This window comes from Necator americanus, chromosome IV (genome assembly GCF_031761385.1).
Source record: "Necator americanus strain Aroian chromosome IV, whole genome shotgun sequence".
NCBI lineage: Eukaryota > Metazoa > Nematoda > Chromadorea > Rhabditida > Ancylostomatidae > Necator > Necator americanus.
Window position 1 is genome coordinate 1,040,001 of NC_087374.1, and position 22,279 is coordinate 1,062,279.

Genomic DNA, 22,279 nt, shown 5'->3' on the forward strand with positions numbered 1-22,279 from the left:
AGTGAATTGGTGCGAGGTAGATCAATCGATACGGAGGGATACACCTAGGGATACCTACACCTTCCACATCAACTCTGAATGCTTGGCTGGTTAGGAACGGCGTGTTCAGCCTGTACAATGAATGAATGAATGATCTCCGCCTGAATGAGTTCCAAGGATGTCATCTCAGCTTTTTAATCTTCATAGAAAAGTTTGGTAGCAAGTTAACGAATCCAGAAAGATGTGAGCGTGACTATAGCCAGAGTGCTGCTGGAAAATTACGAAAATAGAAAGCTCTTTTCTCAAAATACAATGAAATCATTCCTTGTTTACGTCCAGCAATGAAACAACAAACTTATGTTTACAGATATCCTCGTCGAATATTTTTCAGTGCAGATTTCGTTCAAATTAATCGAGGATATTTTAACTGTTTAACTGAAAAATAGAAACAATTTCCTCCAGAAATAATTCCTCCATAAAAGTTTCCATAAATAAAATTTCATTTTTTCAATCCATGGATTTCGCTTGATCCCTGGGGCAATAGCGCCAGCACTCCTGGCGTAAAATTCGCAACCTCAGCAAAATCGAGAGGAAACAAATATGTGCTCCTTCTATACAAGGCCATGGATGCGATAACGATAAGAACACGGACTTTTTCATTTTCGTCGCATGCGAAGGTAAATAATGAGCGAGTGATACTTGGATTTTATGGATCAGTTAAGTTAAAATACTTTTAAAATAGAATAAATTAAAATACTCTTAAAATGAGTGACACGAGCATTAAAGCGTCATATCAATCCCATTAGTCTTTTTTTTCTGAATTTTTTAAAAATATTTTTTTTTCGATATTTCTTCTATTTTCTTTTCTATTTTTATTTGCATCAATATTACATTGCATTCTCGGTCTTCTGTATTTCAGTACTATAGAGAGCTGGAAGAGTTACAAGAGGTTTTCGAGACTGATCGACTGCTTGTCGAAGGAGAAGAAAAAATTCTTGAGGTAACGTTGCATATGTACTCGTTACTAGGAAATTTTTCAAGAAAACGTTTTCATTCCGACACTAAATAAATACTTTTCGCAAATCAGTCCGACTTAACTTATGTTATTTTGGATTTTTTTTGCACTCATTCCGGCTTAACATAATTTATCCTTTTTTTGTAGATGGAAAGAGGTCCTGATCGAATATTGGCTCGAATATTGTTAATGCTGAATATTTGCCTACTTTTTGCAAATCTTTTTGCATCGATAATGTCAGGATCATTATCGATCGTTAGGTAAGGTAATTGTTACATACGTATATATTATACGTAAGGTAATGTTTTAAAATAGAGAAGCGCTCCTATTACAGTACATTTGTCGATTCCTTTATGGATATTACTACGAGTCTAATACTGGGTGTATGTCTTTGGCTCATTAAAAACACTAACTATTACAAATATCCTCGAGGAAGATCAAGGTTTGTCGATTTATCCAGAAGAGGGTCATTTCAATTGTGTTCAAGAGTTCTGATCCTCCTTAACTGAGACATACTTAATCGATGAGAACGTTCTACTCCCATTCAAATTTATTTTTAGTGCAGTTTTTTTTTCCAAAACCATCAATTATGCATACTCTATTCTGGATTTTACAACTTTCTTTCATTTTATCCTTCTACAGTAGTCGCTTCGTCGAATAATTAATAAATAATTATAAATACAATAATTGTAAATAAATAAATTATAGATAAATACTGCTATTAATACTATTGAAAATACTAACTATTAATACTTTCATTCTACCCTTCTACAATAGTCGCTTCGTCGACTCAGAAGACTTTTTCTCTGTTTTTTTTCGTTTTGAAAAAAACAGAGGATTAAGATCTTGGTCGCATCTCAAACAAATCCAACGTAGCAGTTGCACGTCAAGTAAAATGTTTTTTTTTAATGTTTTTTTTATAAGTTTATCTTTTTTAACCGAAAAGCTAGGAATCTCATTTCTAACATTCAAAACTGCAATCTTTGTAAAGTATGTTCGGATGTAGGTTTTTTCAAATGAGAAATTTCGTGAAATTTTTAGTGGAAAATCGTTGGAAATCTTTTTGTTTTTAATTTTATGATAACAGACTCGGTGTTTATTTATTTTAGGCTGGAGTTGCTGGGGGTGATTTTATGTTCAGTCATTATGGGTATCGCCAACATGTTCCTCATAATGCAGTCCGTAACAGCAATACTCACAGGAAAGGTGCAGTCCTTAATGGTTTGATTTTTTCCTCGTTTCAATTCGGTTAGATTTAAAATTCACGGAGAAGGGGACAGCAAATCCCGAAGATGTCAATTTCTGGCGGGATGAATTTTGATCCGAGCTAACGCAAAGCTTGAATATTTGCATTTTTTACACTGAAATTTTCGGTCATACCAAATATCAGCCACTTTGGGGAAAAAAGTAGTGTTTTCTACTCCAAAAATTACGTACAAACCGATGTGGAGCTGCTTATCCGAAGATTTCCACCTATAGTATCTTTTCAAAGGTGGTAGAGGTGTGAACTGAGTTATTATTATTATTATTCCCTTAAAGGCATCACTCCACGAATCTGAGGTGGTACGGATTTTAGGTGGAGTATTCGTATACGGGATAGGAGACTATGGAGAGGGGGGTGATTCCGGTCATTTCTTCCTAATTGCCGTAAAAAACGGCCCGGAAGATACGGCTTCAGGCGTTCTTGCGCACTATTTTCTACAAGGAGTTCGACTGGAGCGCGCCAGCCTTGTGCGGCGCCGCATCTTCTGGGCCGTCTTTTTACGGCAATTAGGAAGAAATGGACGGAATCACTCTCCTCTCCATAGCCTCCCATCCCGTATACGAATACTCCACCTGAAATCTGCACCACCTCAGATTCGTGGAGTGATGCCTTTAACCGAGAAAGTTTCCCAGGATACCTAGCACCATATGCAAAGGCGTAGGAGATATGTAGCTAGGTCACCAGCGACACGCGTGTAACACCCATACTCCGGCCATTTCCTCATTTCTTCCCTTGAACGAGTAGCGAAACGGTAGAGTATGTAGAAGAATGTGGACGTAAGTACTGTATTCTCAATGACTTTCAAAATTAAGCACATATATATTTTAGATCGATCCTGAAGTAGATATTTTAGTCCTGGCTATTATGTTGGGTGGATCAAGTATCAAGATAATTTTGATGGTAATTTGTTACAAGCGAGGAACTGCGTCGTCAAAGGTGTGATCGGGTCTTCTGGTCGGTAATTAACTAGTTGACTTACGCAAAACGATTGAAATTTAAGGTTCTTGCTATGGATATGCGTAACGACATTGGGACATCGCTTGTGGCTGTTGTTTGTGCAACAATTGGCGACAGATACTGGTCCTATGCGGATCCTGTTGGCGCTATTTTAGTTTGGTTAGTGTACAATAGTTCATTACCAGTGCGTCCTCTGGCAACACGGTTTTTTTTAAACTGATATCTGATATCAATGTAAGAAAGGAAGTGTGCTTATCAAGTACTCAAATAGAAAGTCATTTTCTATAACATCTTTTTTATAGATTATATTATTATGTATATTATATTATATTTTTTAGTTTATATTATTTTTAGATTTTTTTTAGATTAAATTCTTTCTATAAGGTATACAAGATTTATTTATAAGATGTAAGATTCCTTATCATAGACATCTGTGGATTACCTTAGAGAGTACAAAAGTTCCTCGATAGATGTAATTGTGACCAGTTGTAAAAAAACTAACTATTTTGGTTTTCAAAGTTTATTTAAAAAAAAAATAGGTCGATATCAAGAATCTCAAGGTTAGCATCAATATCTGAAGGCATTCTCTTTGAAATACCGATGTCCACAATTAAAAAATCGTCATTTTGTCGGCATTCTGCGAATCCGAAAGTGTCAGTTGCACAGGAAAAAATTAATTGATTATTATTACTTGTAGATAATGTCTACAGATTACGTGTATCCGTGATCAGCACCATCGATTACTCCTTAAGTTCCTCCAATTTCTATATGAAACAAATGGAACCAATCATTGCCTTAGGAAATGCAAAATGAAATGCTCAAAACAGTGTCGTCGGAAATGTTTCTCCGTTCTCTTTTTCGAATTTTTTTTTGAATAGATGACACCAAAGTAAGTTTGTAACGTTAAAGGAGGCCAACGGGATAAACACGGTAGATCTAACCGTCATCGTAAATGAATACCTCCGAGCGAAACATTGTGTAATTCTCAATGCGCCCACGGAATCGCAGCTTTAAATTTTTCCAGCGAAATTCCTGAACCCTCTAAGACAAAATTTCAAACGAATTGCTTCATTTCAACGGATTAAAATAATTTTAGAGTCCTTTAAGATTGGCTTTAGCGCAGTCGGTAAGAAGTTCCGCTTTGTCTGCACTAGGGGCTGGAGGTTCGAGTCCACTTTACCGTCACCCTAGCGCCTGTCAATCTTTTCTTGCCTCCGGGGTCGATAAATTGGTAGCAGACTCGTCCGGAAGGATAAAAACACTGAATTGACCCATCGGCTAGCCCCACAAGTCATTGTGTGGGCCAGTTACACGTTCGTAAACCTCAAACGATTCTGAATTGAAGTGAACGTGGTGGCGCGGGTCCCAAACGGATTGATTAACGCCAGAAACTTTAAACTAACTTTAAATGACTTTCAATAGACCTCGGCATGATGATATTTCAGTATTTGCTTTCTTAAATCGAGCACAAAAACGAGCACGAGCGAAATCGAGAACACGATGTTGTCCTTTATTATTAATCCTTATTTAATCCTTTATTCGTTCCCAACGTCTCGGCGGGATCGCCCTCCACAGAGCCTGAAGAGCTGGAATCGAACGTGATTTATCCAATCAAACGCTCTATCCTCCAAATTCGTGAACTATGGATGGAGTACGTGTCTTGGATCTCATCGCTCACCCCCGTTGATTCCCTTATCAATTAGAGCGGGAAGTGGACTTGAGAAGGAGAAGGACAAATGATCTAACGGCACCTTTAATCTCATGATTTTTCCCTCATTTTGGCAAGAATAAGAGTCTAGACAGCGGCTGAGTTGACCTCTTACTCTACTCTTACCTAGTCTTATCTAGTTTGCAAAGTACATCAGAAAATTCCCAAATTTGTCTGGATGGGTACATCTTTGGAGATCAAGCGCAATCACTCACATCTCATTTGATCTCCGATTCGTTCAAGCGGGCATTACCCGCTCGTTCGTCGCTTTCGTGTGGTTGGTTTTTTTTTGTTTTTTTTTCTCGATCAAGAAATATGTATACGCATCTATATAACATATATTTTTTAAAGAAATCCATGTGAAGATGCATGACCATGGACCATGACAGTGGGATTCCCTTTCTTGCTCAAAGGTTTTGTCCAGGAAAAACGTCAACGGTTCTTCCTTTGGCCTAACATCTCTCATCTTAGATCGTTGAAATTCTAAATCTAATCGATCATAGGATCGCCAGACACCTCATCCTCTACTTTATCCTTTACAGTAATTCTTGTATTTTTACTTTACAGTAAAAGTATACAGTAGTCCATAATGTAGAGGAGTGACCATGTTATAATGTACATAATCTCGAACCTCCCTTAAGTGGGGGAACAGGTCAATAACGAGGATACTTGGCTCAGAATTTGTCGAAATGACAGTAGAAATTGATGATAAATAAGGAAACCAAAGGTAGGCTAGATAGAGAAATAAATAAATAAACAAATAAACATTAGTGGAGAGGTAGAAAGAGAAAGCGTGTAGATGTGGGTTTCTCACACACACAAACTCCCAGGATTAAAACGCAGCCGTACATACGGGTTACCTCCATCCCTCAACAAACTCTGAACTTTTAGATCTAATATAGCAATATAATATTAATAATAATGGCAATATAATATAATATAATAATATAATAATAAATAATATAATAATAATATAATAATAATACAATAATGATATAATAATAAATAATAATATAATTATAATATAATATAATATAATATTAGCAATATAATATTGCTTGCAAATGAAGAAAAACCTCCCGAGAACATACTGATTAATGGATTTTGATTGAGCAGCTTCTGATTGAACGGCAGCAAAAATGCCTTTAGCAGAAAAATTTGATTTCAGTGGTTTGATAGCCACATCATGGTTCCATCACGCGATCCAAAATGTTCCTGTACTAGTTGGAGTACGTGCCGAACGCGATGAGATGAGTCGAATTTTAAAAATAGTTATCGAACACGACGAAAGAATACGGTAAGTCATTTTCAAGGGAATATAATTTTATCGTGTATGCAGTAATCCACGCGTATTACAGCCTTTTCACGTTTTACATTTGAATGGTGGTAAATTTAAAAAAAAACATAAAAATATAGACATAGATTTGGAATTTTATGAACAGTTTTAGATTGAGATTATCAATTTTTAACGCCTGCCGTTACATCTCAAGTAATATCGAGGTCAGCGGAAGAATCCAAAAATTTTCGAACTTAGCGAGTAGCTCTAAAATTTCCGGAACCAGCTCTATTTTTTCTTGATATTTCAATTTTTTCTTAATAAATAAAATAAATTCTGTGAAAATTTAGACAAATCCATCATTTAATGGTCTATTACACAGGACTTAAAGCAATGGTCGAATTACACATTGTCATGGATGAAAATCTACCGTTAAAGGTTTGTGTATCCAGGTTTTCCTATTCTCTCTGCGCCTAGAAAATATTATAAAGGAATAAAATTAATTTCTGAGAAAACTCCCAAATTCTGAGTAATCTGTGTCATTCAGTCTCTAACTGGTGTAATTATGCAGTTTTTTGTAACAGCTTTTCTCTTTAAATACATATACCTTAAAAATAAATGCTATTTATACACAGGCAATGAAAATTCAATTTTTAGATAACGCACGATATTTCACATCCCCTCGAACAAAAACTGCTGAAGTTGGATTTCGTTGAACGAGCATTTGTTCACTGCGACTACGAATGCGACGGTGACTAGAGAGTTCCATTTCTCTGTTTGATTGTAATATGTGTAAATAGTTTTTAATAAATATTTTCTTGCTATCCAAGGAAAGAACAATGCACAGAAAAGAAGGTGTAAATTCTGTAGGTTGGGAGGAGTCAGAAAAATCGAAGTGATTAGCATGATTCAAGTGTGGTTATTTCAAACGAATTACTCAATTTCATGAAATCCTGGATACCCTTGTCAGACAATCAGTTTTTGGAGTGTATTTGACTAATAATGACTGATCAATATTCTTTAAATCCTAGTTCGTTTGCGTTAAATCCGAAGAAGCACAAGATTTTTCCCGATGTTCTCTTGTGATACTCGGATCAGTGAGAATTAACCAGGCAGTGAAGGGCAACAACCAATTTAAAACAGAAAGCGATGTAAATGTTTACGTTCGGATCAGAATCTGTAGAGAGTTATCAGAAAAATGAAAAACTTCAAGTGGGAATGGTCCCATACATCACCAATAGGATCCCGAGGCAATGTCGACAGCCCCACACCGGAATCGGGAATGAATGTCGGGCGAAGCGAATAAATGTTGTCCTGAAGTCCTCAGGGTTTCAAATTTAACCGTGCCTTTTTTAAAGATTTCAATGTTGGTCACAAGATACTAAAACAACTGCATTTTTTGTTAAAACAATTATTTTCCATCGATATCCGTATTGTCAACATTATTTTTCTTCACATCATCAACTTTGAAAATGAGGCTTTCAGGGATCAGACGAAGAGTCCAGAATTTTGCCACAAAAGTATGTTGCGTGTATGTGAAATTATCCTTTTGAATATGGATGTGAATAAATAAATGTAATAAATAAATAAATAAATAAAAATCAAATAGTGGTATATTCCACATCCATGGTACTTTTTGACCAATTCCCAGCAAACTCGAAAAAAAAAAGCTTTTGTTTTACAACTACATAATTCCATGCCCTGTAGAGGAGGATATCTTCAGGATGCAGGATATAGTCGGACTTCTGCACATTAGAAAAAATCACACATTGAAAAAAAAACAAAAATCTTCAAGGTTTCTTTAAAAAAACAAACAAACAAAAACAAAAACAAGAACATGATTTTGTAAACTTTATTCTTATAGTGTTGTAGTGGAGCAGATATCAAATCAGTATGTTTCTAAAACATTCCTAAATCATTTATTTCCAGTTTTTTTTATTTGATTCATCATTTGATCTGCAATCTCTATTTGATCTACAAATGGTGGACATCATGTATGGCTACGGAGACAATCAATCATTTTTGCCGATCCCATCCGTACGTCTTTGAGCAGAGGGGGGAGCCAGTGCTTCCGGACTCTTTCACCTCATATTTCTAACAATGTTGATTTTGACGAATGCTATTTTGATTAATATTTGCAAATTTCTCATTTTTTCTTTGTATTTGTGATTCCAATTCAAGGTAAGTTATTTATTTTACTTAATTACTTATTTTAACGTAAAATTCTGTCTTCTCCTTGTAATTCTTTCTGCCCGAAGCAACTTTCATCTCATCCAGATTTGATCATTCATTTCATCCTTCATTGATCAAGATGATCATTAATTTCATCGTGATTTCATCTCGATTATATCTTTCATAGATAAGTTGAATAAAATCAACACTTGCGTATAATTTTCACAATTCCAAATACAACTGTACCAATTTTACCTAACTCGGTTTAATTTGATCTATAGATTAATTGGATTGGTATTGATTTGATTTATTGATTGTGCTTATGTGCTCTTTGTAGGCAGGTTTGACGTCCTGTCCATACATAGGTCCAGAATGGGGAATGACTTTTAACAATCATGGATTATTTTTTGTAGCACAAATTGTAGTTCAGAATCATTTAGAAAACTATACTTTACTACTGGGGATTCCAGAAAAACACCTATTCGTAAAGTAATCCAGAATAAACCTAGTAGTTCATTAAAATTTGAAGCAGGCCGATTTTTCACCAATTTTTTTCGCACCAACTAGAGATGCAGTTCCGGTTTGCTGTCATCGTAACGGTACTTGTGCACCGTTACTCTACATACCGTAAGGAAAAGCACTAAGAATCCTAAGCACTAAGAAGAAAAAGAAGAAAGAGTGTATCAGGAATTATTTCTCCTAATTTCCTCACTTAGTTTTGCTAGAATGCAGCTGATTCAAAAATCATCGCAACCAACAAATGGAAGGATAAATAAACCTGGATTTTCGCTTCAAATGGCACTAAATTCGCTGGCTAGTAGCGATTCTTTAGAAAAAGGGGAAATTCGCTTACAGTACTTTTTAAACTTGTTTCATCCCCATCCTTTTGCTGTTCTTGTGGTGGATTGATGCTAAATTTGTGATCTACGTGAGCAAAAGTTCAAAAAAAGGAAAAAGGTCAGATTCCTCGAAAAGAAATACTCCTTAACGATACTGAGGTTTAACAGAAATAGAACAAAAATTTTCGTTTATTTATAGATATTTATTAGGTGTTTTTTTCTTGTGCTTCGAAAGATTTCCTGTTTTACAAGCGCACCGTCGATCGATAACGTTCTTTTCTGTCCCGCATACTTTGGCTTCCCAGGGCGGTCACATATATTTCAGTGATTATTTCAAGAAAACTTACTGCTTTCCTAGAAAAAACGCTTTGTTCAGGCTTTGAGAAAAAAAACGAACTAAAATAAAAAAAAACTATACAAAAGCTTTATATGTTCTTCTGTCAAATTCTCTCTTCTAATGAGTAAAACCCGGATTTTTTTTTTAAATATCAACAGACAATTGCTGGAGATAAAAGAGAAGATCAATATTGCTTGCAATAACGATCGTTTACAACCTTTTGATTTGAAAAATCAGGAAAAGATCTGTTATTGAAACCTGTACTACGTTCACGTTCCTAAATCCTATGAAAAATGTCTATGACTCAATCACTAATGGACCCCGAAGTGCTGGTTCGGGAAATATTCCTGTCCAACTTTCATCCCGTAAACATTTGACGCCAGCCAGAAACAACCGATCAGGAACACACCACCCATTAGATCACCGGCTGCCGTCAGCAATGGGATCGCTGAACTGTCCGGATCGATTCGAAGCCGCCACATCACTCGTACAAGGATTTGACAAAAATAAAGTAGCAAAATAATCTGTAAACGAAGAAAATGTAAATAAAGGGGATATTTTAGCTTTTTTGTAATTCCTGAGAGCTATGAGAAGAGTACCTGTGTGAGGGAAACTAGTAGGAACGTTAGAGTAAATCGAACAGTGTTAACGAATCCACAATCGAACATAAAAATAATGTTCATAAAGATTAGATTTCCCGGAATTGAAATACCCATAAGAATTCGTGCAGCCACGGAATCCTCGTCTGAAAATTATGATTAAATCAAACCTCCTTACCTTAAACTCACTTGTGAACCTCAACTTTACAACTTTACGAGACTTACGAGTGACTATAAACGCATGCCATGGACTTGCATAAGTCCACAAACTTTTCGGATCTCGTGTTTGATTTTTTCGTGATCGATGTAATCCTGTGCTTATACGACTAGCTTGAACGGATACTAAATTCCCTCCAACACCTGGAAAAAAAACTTTCTTGTAAGAAGATTTGTTTTTCCAAAGTAATTCCTAAGTTTGGTAGAGACTTATGTGCTCGTGTAAAAGGATATTGTTAGGTTACAACTCAATGTGTTCCAGAAATTGTGTCCAGCTTCCCATACTTTTTGTAGGATCCTACTGCAGTAAGCTTAACTCTAGGATGGTGAGTAGCTATCGAGGAGCGTCCAGCCTTAGCACACTCATTTTTTTGTCGATTTGTGATCTAAATTACGACAGAATTCAATTTTGAAAAATTGAGAATTGAAAACTTTATTTTACTCAGCAAAAAAAGTGTTTGCTGCACTCCACAAATAAGGTGGTAGTCGGGAATTTTTCGAAAGGGGCTATGGAAGGTTTGATTTTAAAAAAGTGACGTCATGTTTCCAGAAGCGAGTGACTCTAGCGGCAATAAATCCCAGCAGCTCTCTTCTAGGATGCTCTCGTCTACGCTACCATCGTTGAGACGGCGCGATGTACCTTGTCGATGATTCGTCTGGCGTTGCACATGCCCATCCCATCCTGCTGCTTGTTCCCGACGGAGAACCACGCAGGGAACCTGGTGCGCTACAATCGGATCAAAAGGAGATGTACTTACTGCGCAGGTGGCTGCGTTCGAAGTAGCACAATTGAAGGAGAGGCCAGGATCGGGATGGGACTATCGGGAACTGCAGCGACGAGTGGTGGCTGGCAAGGGTGCCTCGTTGGTCCTAACCGCTCCACTCCACTGCACCGCTACCAGCGTAACCGCCTACGCAACTGGATCGAGTTCGAGGCCGTTTTAACCCGACCGTATACCCGTATTCTGGATTCTGGTCCAGAGTTGTCGAGTCGCCTCTGTTTAAGAATGTTGATGAGACTCTTTAGTAATTTTGACGAAATTGTTTAAGTAAAGGTAATTTTTCATGTAATACTAAAGACAATGCTAGCGTCGTAACAGCTTTTTTATTTTATTTTTTTTACGATTTTTAGATTTTTGGCTACCGATTTTTAGGCACATTGTTCCAAAGAAATCCTCAAAACCACCCACTATACTATAAATCCGCTTACCGTTGATGAGCGGTTGAAAAGCGGCAATTGGAGGATATTTATGCATGGAACTCTTGAGCACAAAACCACTAAGAGTAGTTATTGACATTGCAGCAAGTACAGCCCACCAGCCATGTTTTAGAACCTAGAGTCGGCTAATGTTTGAAATTGTTTACGCAATATTTTACTCAAAATATCAACAGTTACCTCAACAGTGAACTGATCTTCGGATGCGATGAACGCTCCAACGACAGCGATTCCATAGAAGAAAAGTAGGAGCAGAACGAGAATCCAACAGTATTGTTCCCGAATTCTCATTAGTAAGGTTCCAAGTCCAAGCTCAAAGAAAAAGTTTCACGATTCACGGCACCATACAACCAAGAACCTTCATCATCCAGAAAAATAAGTTGAGTTTTTTCTCTTGTACATAAAATTATTCACACGATTCTTCTACTTCTGTCATTTTTCCTCACCTACACATGGTTAGTCTTAAAAGTAAATTAAAGTAAATAAAGCAAATAAATAGCACTCGGTAAAAGGACCACACATAGAGAAGTTTTTAGAACCCATACAAGGAACAGTGCCTGTGTAATTCCTGAAACCGATTCTGTTGCGAAGAATTAATTATAACTTACAAGGATAAATAATGTAGACACGTCTCCTAATGACGCAGCAACTGGCGTCGTGATGTTGTCGGGATTCATCTGGAATCAAAGTTTTATGGACTTCACCTCAAAAAAATACTACTTCAGGAATTTTGAACGTGAAATATGAGCGCTAAAAATCCAATATACTCTTAAAGGCATCATTTCACGAAACTGAGGTGGTGCAGATTTCAGGTGGAGTATTCTTATAAAGGATAGTAGATTATGGAGAGAAGAATGATTCCGTCCATTTCTTCCTAATTGCCGTAAAAAACGACCTGGAAGATGCGGCGTGTGTGCACGGTTGGCGCGCTCCAATCGAACTCCTTGTAGAAAAAAGTGCGCCAGAACGCCCGAAGCCGTATCTTCCGGGCCGTTTTTTACGGCAATCAGGAAGAAATGGACGGAATCATCCCCTCCTCCATAAGCTACAATCCCGTAAACGAATACTCCACCTGAAATCCGTACCACCTCAGAATAATATAATGATGCCTTTAAAGGGACCGTGTCACGAAATTGACGATGGTCTTGGTGGGGCAGATATGGTGGTGTAGATTACAAATTCCAAATATGAGAGCATAACCCGGCTCAATTCTACCCTCTCTCCCCCCAATCATTCTGAAAAACATCGTGGGAAACAGGCAGAGTTAGTTTCCTAGAGGTACGTGAAAATGCACCGCCATTGTGTTGTGCACGACTCGGATCCAGGGGGGAGGGAGAGACCAAGAATCAGTGAGGTCTCCCTCAGCAGCCTATTCAAGTGAAACCAACAAATACGCTGCTGAGGGAACCGGAAAAAGTACAAAAAAGTACAAGGGTGGGGCGTTCTAGCATATTTCATAGGAACTAAAGTGGTCCTGCCAACAATCTGGGAGGAATTGGGCGGGATAATTGTGTCATCTACGCTCCTAACCCGATTTTTTTCGTGGATAGATCTTAACACCTTCATTTTCGTGTTACGCTACCTTTACTCAAGATGATCTAGGTACCAAGGTGATGTTTCTGTTCAAACCGAGGGGTAAAGTTGGAATGAATGTCCCATCTGGTACAAGATTCAGATGACCTTGTTCAGTTCCGCAGCTCGATCAGAGAGCTAGCGTTGGTCCCATCGCTCCCTCAGGATTCGATCGCACCTGGTCACGGTATTTCTCCACAATTCAGATCGTTTTGACTGAACAACATAAACAGGCTTTGAAGGCTGTGGTGCAGTAGATAGTACTATGTGTGTCGTAGCGTCTGTGTCGTCCCGGATAAACTTCTCAGGACCCCCTTTTAACTGAAAACATAGCCTTACCTTGAATTGCCTTGCCATGATGACAACACCGATCATCAGTACTCCCAGCAGTAACGAAGCAAGCGATGCAGTTGCAACTGCGGACAAGAGAACACAGAAAAAATCGCACACAGCAAACTAAAAAAAAAATTAATTTCCCAAATGAACAAAAATGGGAAAGTAGCGATCCTGAAATAATTTGAGAGCAAAACTATGTAGCGAAAAATTTCCAGAAGGTACAAGGCAAGAAATTCAAGGTAAAGAAAAATGGTAAAAGTAAAATGGTTGCTACTGAGTTATTAGTTTTATATGTAGATCTGTACTGTATCTGAATGCTTTTTAAGTAGTTGTATTGTTTTTGTTCATGTATTTATTTTCATATTAATGTTCTTTTTTTGTTTATAATTAATTTAGATTATGTGCTTTTTAAAATTACTAAATTGTCCCTTGCTTTACTGTTCGCGTGACTTTTCCCTGTTTATTCTCATTCTACTTATTTCTCGTTGCTTTATTTTCTATTGTTTATTTGTATTCATTCCTTGCCTCTTACTCTGGGCACGCCTTTGAGCGTAATAAATAAATAAATAAATAAATAAATAAATAAATAAATAAATAAATATTGCTGTATTCGTACCGGTTTTTCTCCTAAAACCACAGCAGGTACCACAGCAATTGATGATATAACGATAGCCTGCGTTTGGATCAGGGCCATGTTAGATACTGCTACTTGCCATTTTTGTTTGCTTGTATCCATAAATCCAAGGTTTGCCTGAAAAGAAGGACATTAGGGGAGGTGGCAAATCGAACTCACTTTTTTTTCAAAATCTCATAATATACCAATGTGGATAGCCTTGACGCTAAGGTCATCTCGAGATTTCCTTTTAAGCCGACCAAAGTCGGCACCAAAGTGACAGCATCCGGTAGTTCCGTGAAGAATGTCCAAGTTTCTGCGTCCTCGAGCAGAAGACCGGCAAAAATCAATCCAAGACCAGCGAAAAGGAATGGGACAACAGTCTGCAATAGTTTTTCATAATTTTACTCCAGTTCAATAAATATAATTCACACAATTTTGTTGTATGAGTGGTGACGAAGACTAGATTTGGAAACGTAGTTGTATCGCTGAGATCATTTTTTTTCTCTTGTTCTCTTTTTTCAAAGAAGAATTTGTTCAATTGTAATCTAATAAATAATAACTAGTAATTTTACTTTGAATTTTAGTGGTTTTTTTTTAATTAAAAAACTTTTATCTTAAATTGGGAATTTTTAAAAATTTATTTTTTATTTTTTTATATTCATCAGAGTTATGGGGGCCATGCGATTTTTTGTAATTTCTACTTGTTATCTACACCTATATACTGCGAGCGGCACCAGTACAAGCGGTGCCTGTTGCATCGTCACATGAAAATGTTTTCTCAACGTTAACAACATCTCAGTTTCTATTCATTCATTTATCACAAACATCGGCCTACGGATTCTTCCATAAAATCTTTCTCTCAAAACCTTTACACATGTCCGGGCAGAAATTTGTTTTTCACATCATTTTTTATAATTTCCGTGGCTAAAAGTTTGCACTATGACTAAATCCAAACAACAACAAGATAAACTGTATGTCTACATTTATTTGTTCATGTTTTCGGAACATTTCTCGCACATTCCAACCAAACGTAGGTCTGTCAACAGAAAACGGGCAAGGAATTCCGGATGGGATTGTATTTTTCTCATTTACAAATCTCTAAACATTTTTGAACTCAAAGGATTGTTAAAGAATCGTCATCGACGCAACACTTCACTCCATCATTATGCATAGCCCTACTGAAATTTGTTGAATGATACCCAAAAAACTGTTGCGCTCTAACTTTGCTCAAATGCCACCTGCTGGCAAAAAAAATTATTCTTACCTCAAGAAAGAACGCAGTATTCGTCTCCGTTTTCTCACGAGGTTGTGGTGGAGGCTTCTTCATGGACATTTGTTGGATGATCACCGCAATCGGAGCGAATATCCACTGTTCGGATGTGGACGCCGAAAGCGTCAACACTTCCGTTGGATCTCTGGAATAGATACCGTTCATGTTGGGTTTGATCACATGAAGATAGAAATCAGCAACAATATCTGGAGGAAAATAAAACGCGATCAGGTGAACTTAAAGTAGTTAGCAAATCCCTTGTATGGAAGTCACTTAAAGGCATCGCCCCACAAATTTGGGGTAGTGCGAGTTTCAGATGGGTTCGTAGATTGTGGGAATTCCGTCCACTTCTTCCTAATTGCCTTTACCAAAAAATGTCCCGAAGGATGCGGCGCGTGCACAAGGCTGGCGTGCTCCAATCGAACTCGTTGTAGAAAATAGCGCCTCGGAACGCTTGAAGCAGCATTTTCCTAACCGTTTTTTATGGCATTTAGGAGGAAATGGACGGAATCACCCTCCTTCCCATAATCTACGATCCCGTATACGAATACTCCACGTGAAATCCGTGCCACTTCAGATTCTTGTGGTGATACCTTTAAAGAGAGCAATCAACCAACAGCAGCCAACAGAATTTTTTTTCCAATTTCTCATTTCCAACTGGGAAATATTCAAGAAAATCGGAATTCTTTCAGAGAGAGAGAGAGAGAGAGAGAGAGAGAGAGAGAGAGAGAGAGAGAGAGAGAGAGAGAGAGAGAGAGAGAGAGAGAGAGAGAGAGAGAGAGAGAGAGAGAGAGAGAGAGAGAGAGAGAGAGAGAGAGAGAGAGAGAGAGAGAGAGAGAGAGAGAGAGAGAGAGAGAGAGAGAGAGAGAGAGAGAAGAAAGAAGAGATGTCCACCTTCAGCGGTATATCATACAGCCATTAAAAATTCGCCATTTTTGGATTTGGCGAACGCGTCTTACTCGTCTTTTAGGAAACTACACCATACATGGAAAAGATTTTCATAGGTCTGAATTGCGTTCAAGTCAGAGTAGTGAAGGAGGATGTTTCAATTGTTTGGTACCCCAGCATGGAAGCAAACTGATATAGAGTAGTGACTGTGCTGAGAAATGAAAGAGTCCATTCCTTGCATCGGATGACAAACGATGACATATTTCCTGTGAATTTCCTGAACTGCAGGAAATGCGGAATCATCAAAACGTATGCGGTATGGACGTTATGCGACGTTCCTTCCTGCTCTTGCTAAGCCGCCAACTTTGAAAAAGCAGATCCAGAGGACATGGTTTTCGATGTTTTCTCGTACATCTTCACAATTTCACACAGTCTGTAGAGGGACTCTTTTACAGGATTCAGGAACAAGGAGGGCATTAGGAACGTGGACACCGTTTCAATTTTGGCTTAAAATGATCATCTCAAAGGCATCACCCCACGAATCTGGAGTGATACTTATTTCCAGTGGAGTATTCTCATACGGGATAGTAGATTATGGAGAGGGGGTGATTCCGTCCCTGTCTTCCTAACTGCCGCAAAAAACAGCCCGGGAGAGCGGCACCGCACAAGGCTGGCGCGCTCCAGTCGAACTCCTTGTAGAAAATAGCGCGCCAGAACACCCGAAGCCGTATTTTCCTTTTACGGTAATTAGGAAGAAATGGACGGAATGACCCTTCTCTCCACAATCTACGATCCCGTATACGAATACTCCACCTGAAATTCGTACCATTTCAGATTCGTGGAGTGATGCCTTTAAACAATAAAATACAGATTGTTCTCAGTTACACATACGATACTAGATAAAACGTGAGGTGGATGGTAGAAGACGCAAAAATTCTGTATAGAACTCTTGAAGTTGAAGTAAATTTAAATTTTTTACTTTAATTTTTTAATAGTTACGTGCGAGTGTTGTTTACACAGAAGCCAATATATACAGCGATAGTCTAGGAGTTTCTATATACAGCTGTACATATACAATTTTACAAAAACAAACAAACAAATAAACAAATCTCATTCATTAATATTGGATCAGGTGTCGGATGGAGCAGTGGTAAGAGGTCCTCGCTGGATCTCCACTGTTGACAGATCATAACTGTCCAAGGAAATCCTATCCAAAGAAATTAAACTTTTAATTCACTTAGGTTCAACAATTTGGTGGATTTTTTTGAAAGAGCAAAGACTGACTTCATATTTCAGCTGGATTTAATTAATATTATAATTTTATTGATCGATTTTGATTTAATTAATATACTAATATTTAATATCAATCTATAGCTGACATACGTTTCCAGATTTAACAATTTTTCGAATTGAAGTCGAAGTCGTTAACTCATGCGAAAGAAAAAAATTGAATCAACACGAATTTTAGTAAATTAATTTATTTTAACCTTCATCCACTGTATTATACACTGGAATTTCCTATATTAATTATGTTAGGATTGAAAGTAAATAAGTAAATAGTAATAAATAAATAAATAAGTGAGTAGATTAAAAGTTCTTCCTTAGTTTAAAAACAAAGCAGTAGAGCAGTCTAAAGAAAAGCCTACGGCCTCTCTAATACGGACAATAAATCCGAGAAGAATTTCGATTTCCAAAATTCCAGAACAATTTCAGATTTCGAATAAAATTTCGAATAAATGAGAAAAGACATGTGTTTATAAAAATACACCTTATAATGCACGCGTTTCGTATTAAATGCAGTATCCAACTTAATTATTGCTACATTGATTTGTTGTGCATGGAAAACATAGCGTTATCATCCTGGAGCAGTCACGAGGCAAAACAACCGCGAGTAAATAAGTTTTTGAACCACCTAGGCCTTGTATGTGTATGTTAACGATGACCCAACAAAAGATTTAGAGTTCACAGAGTTGGAAAACCGAAAAAAAGAGGAAATAATCAGTTATCGTTGCACGAAATAGAAAAAAAATCGAAAAAAAAACTTGTACGGAACGAAATGTTTTTTCCTCTCCCTTGTCAAGTTTTTGTCTCCTCAAAACGTGCGAACTCACGCTCGTTGCGGCATGGGTTTGGTAGGTCAAAAGAGCGGTCAAAGGAACGGCAACAGGGCTCTCCGAACTTTTTGCATCATTTCAAACATCAAAAAAGACGAGCACCTTTTCTATTATTACTTTGATTAAATAAATTTTATTAGATCTGAGTTATAATAATTTAGATCCTAGGTAGAAAAGCCTGCATTTCTTTTGCATCAACCTAGTAAGGAAAACAGCACGATCACGAAATTGAGACGATGTTGAGGTCATTCCTGGATAATATATGTAGGGTTCAAGGCGCAAATTATGAGTATGAACGCATCCACGCTCAATTCCCCCCTACTTGTCCTGAAATTCGTCGTAGAAAATTTCCACGATCCCTCAAAACGCTCCATTCTCCTGCGCATGCCGCGTCCGCGACAAGGGAAATTGGTTGGTGCCACCCACATATTCGTAAATTGTGCACATCCTGACCCACCGTATTGTCCATAAGAAATCCAAATATCGCCAATTTTAAGTGAAACACTCCTTTTAAGGAAATAGTAGCTTAAATTAATGGGGCGAAAATTAATGTAAAGCGCTGAGTGTTGATGGTGGCTTGATGTTTCTTCCTTCCTTAAGCGTTAAAAGCAAAAACCCATAGTTCTCAGATTTCCTTTAGTAGATTCCGCTCATCATAAACATAAGTAAGCTCTAGGTGCATTTAATCAATCAGTTCAATCAGATGAAGAGTTTGTTAGTTAGGGAGGGGAATTTCAAACTATCGATCGTGCAGGCGCAATCAGAGTTTTTACCGACTGTGCTACACCCGACATTACCTCGCTTTTATAATGTAGTAATAATAAAAATGTAAAAATATGATGCACATGAAGATATTTATATGAGACAACAATACTAGTCCTGTTCAAGGTAAGAGACCTTAAAGGCATCAGCCCACGTTTCTTCCCAATTGCCGTAAAAAACGACCTGGAAGATACGGCGCCGCACAAGGCTGGCGCGCTCCAGTCGAACTCCTTGTAGAAAAAAGTGCGCCAGATTGCCCGAAGCCGTATCTTCCGGTCCGTTTTTTACGTCAATTAGGAAGAAATGGACGGAATCACCCTTCTCTCTATAGTCTACGATTCCGTATACGAATACTCCACCTGAAATCCGTACCACCTCAGATTCGTGGAGCGATGCCTTTAATCAATCTTTTCAACAAACGTTGACTTGATGTCATTTAAAAAAGTCTGAATGACACATACTAAAATTTAGTTCATCCGAAGTCCAAATCCAAATAAATTGGATCTTGTCCCATAACAGACAGAAGAGTCACCTCATTAATTTTGAGGTATGTTCTAGACGTTTTTTTTTTCATAAAAAATATTAATCATATGAACATCACTGTTAGTGCAACTGACAGAATGACAGATAGGGATTATTCGAGGATTAATGTAGTGTGAACGCAAACAGAAATTGCACTTTAACATAGAGGAATGATGTGTGGATGTGTGTGCGAATCGATCGATTGCCACAAAACAACCGTCATTCCGCGATCAACGACCTTGAAAGGTTAGGAATTGCTTTTTTCTAATAAAAAAATTATTCCCAGACATTTCCGGTACGGGTTAGGTGAGTTACGGGAAAGTTTAACTGAAAAACTTAATATATAAAGGATATAGGATTAAGTCACTAGCGTATCAATCCATTTGGGATGCGCCAACGCCAATTTTTCTGGAATTCGTAATCGTTGAGGTTTTAGAACGCGTGTGAACTTTTCAAAAACCAAAAATATGATCACTTTAAATTTCTAAGTGAACATTCTTAATATTTTCCAATTTTTTTACTATTTATGTTCAGATAATAAGCAATTTAACAGCTAACTTCTAATCGTTAGGAAAATATCAGCGCAGAGAGGAGCAAAAAAGGAAAAAAGAATATAAAAAAGCGAGCATAAGTATAAATATAATATAAAACGAGAAAAGGATAATGTCTCCAGTGTATCGATCCGCTTTTGCCGGAATCGTTGAGGTTCTGGAACGCGTGTTGAGCTACACAATGACCTACTTGCTGGGGCTAGCCGATGGGTCAAGTCACTGTTTTTTTCCTCCCAGACAATTCTGGTACTAATTTATCAACCCCGAAGGGATGAAAGGCTTTGTGGGCATTAGGACGGTTTCGAACCATCGACCGATCAGTGGTGCAGTCACAGCGGACCTCATAGTGGACTCACCGAGTGCGTTTCACCCTCCTTAACTACAGGAAAAACTCGAAAAATTGGGGAAAATTTCGTGGTTCGTGATAGCTTTAACAAAAAAAAAGAAGAAAATCGAGCAGAGGTAAGAAATTTCAACGAGGAGACTTTGTTCTCATGGAATTAATTTCAGCTTCCTGTTATCTTTAATTATTTCAAGAGCGCGTATTAGCAGGAGAAAAAATAGATTGAGTTACGCGAGATTCGCAAACACTTACAAAACAACGTGAGGTAAGCGGAACAAATGTTCATTGAGACCTATGACATGAGGGTGATGAAGTGGATAGAAACAAGCAAGATTATTTAACGACTAGTTAATCATAAGCATCGAATAAGTAGCACTTAAATAGGGCACTTAAGAACGGCTAAAAAAAAACGTCAGGAAGATCCATTAACGCTCAGTTCAGCGGGGAGAAAAAAAAAACACTTACGCTTCAATCTGTAACGCATATATTGCTGCTTGGTTCACCGTCAGATCTGATACGTCGTCCTGTCGTGACATTTCTCAACTGAAATTAGATTTAGGTATTTTTGAGAGATAAAATTTTTTTTTAGAAAATGGAGCACTAACAAAGTGCTCATCTTAATTTTTAACCTGTTGTATTTTAAAATTTTCATCGAACATTTAAATTTTTAAAGTTTAGGCTTTTTTAAAGTGTTGTTAGGGTTCTTAGGCTTACATTCTTTTATTGTCATAAAAAATGTTCAACAATTAAACGGATACACTTATGACTATAGAATGCTCAAAAATAAATATTGTATTCCAGAAAAATTTCATATTTTAATCCATGCTAATATCTGTAAGTATTAAACATATGAGGTCATATCCACTGCACATTTACCCATTGAATCCGTGAAAAACTATTACATCCGGGTCGAATCCAAATCATATGTATCTCTAACGTCTAAAAATCGTGATTTAGGGTTATAAATTATAAATCATAAACTATCATTACTAACTCATAAACAAACAACAAAACAACAGAGCTTTGGGATTTTTTTTTGTAATCTTGAAGCTTTATTCTCAGAAATTGGTGTAGTATATTTTATTCGAAGTATCGTCAATCGTTAATTACTGCTCTTCACCATTTTTTGGCATTGAAAAAAATATAAATTATATTTCCAAAAAATTATATGCTAAATCCATATGCCGTTTAAAAAATGGTGAAGAGCAGTAGTTAACGATAGACGATACTTCGAATAAAATAAATGTACTACTACGAGGAAAGCTTCACGATTACAAAAAAAAATCTTCAAAAATTATTTGCACCCCCTAATAGTCATTTTCTCAAGAAATCTATGTAGACGTTATCTAATTCCTAAAGAAATATGTAAACTGTTCTAGGACCGTTTCAGATCGTTTGCACCGGAAAAAAATACTGTAAATATCGAAAAAAAGACATGCATATGTACATAGTGTAGAGGTTTGTTGAATTCAAGCAACCCTATCGTTTTAATTTGTGACCCATTGATTGATGTCTGTTTTTTTTTGTTTGTAAACAATTGAGGAACTGATTTCATACATGTTATGTCGTCTTTCAAATAACTGTAAATAAATAAATTGGGTTGTAAATAATTGCTACGGAAAATTCAACTGGAGACTGAGAATGCGTTTACACTTACTCTTAAGAAATGATTTTAGGAACGACTATCCTATCCCATCGATATCGTTCACTGAAGTCTGCACCGCTTC

The 22,279-nt window shown here is 37.2% G+C and overlaps 2 protein-coding genes across 3 annotated transcripts in view; one reads left to right on the forward strand and one right to left on the reverse strand.

Moving 5' to 3' along the window:
- Positions 1 to 6,958, forward strand: part of RB195_000101 (uncharacterized protein) — a gene marked incomplete at both ends in the record, with an annotated part of 7,626 nt that extends 668 nt beyond the window's left edge. For both annotated transcript variants that reach the window (XM_064196253.1, XM_064196254.1), the window contains 9 exons: positions 899 to 979; positions 1,142 to 1,254; positions 1,329 to 1,436; positions 2,104 to 2,200; positions 3,087 to 3,194; positions 3,259 to 3,374; positions 6,092 to 6,220; positions 6,550 to 6,637; positions 6,857 to 6,958. In XM_064196253.1, the coding sequence (XP_064052134.1) occupies positions 899 to 979; positions 1,142 to 1,254; positions 1,329 to 1,436; positions 2,104 to 2,200; positions 3,087 to 3,194; positions 3,259 to 3,374; positions 6,092 to 6,220; positions 6,550 to 6,637; positions 6,857 to 6,958 (942 nt within the window). The remainder of the gene's footprint in view (positions 1 to 898; positions 980 to 1,141; positions 1,255 to 1,328; positions 1,437 to 2,103; positions 2,201 to 3,086; positions 3,195 to 3,258; positions 3,375 to 6,091; positions 6,221 to 6,549; positions 6,638 to 6,856) is intronic.
- A 2,900-nt stretch (positions 6,959 to 9,858) lies between these two features.
- Positions 9,859 to 21,088, reverse strand: RB195_000102 (uncharacterized protein; the record flags this gene model as incomplete). The annotated part of the gene is made up of 11 exons (XM_064196255.1): positions 9,859 to 10,071; positions 10,147 to 10,292; positions 10,372 to 10,506; positions 11,573 to 11,696; positions 11,759 to 11,890; positions 12,187 to 12,255; positions 13,490 to 13,606; positions 14,103 to 14,237; positions 14,306 to 14,482; positions 15,367 to 15,517; positions 21,018 to 21,088. 11 exons carry the CDS (start codon positions 21,086 to 21,088, stop codon positions 9,859 to 9,861), a joined length of 1,470 nt encoding a protein of 489 aa, XP_064052136.1.
- Between the last annotated feature and the right edge of the window lie 1,191 nt (positions 21,089 to 22,279).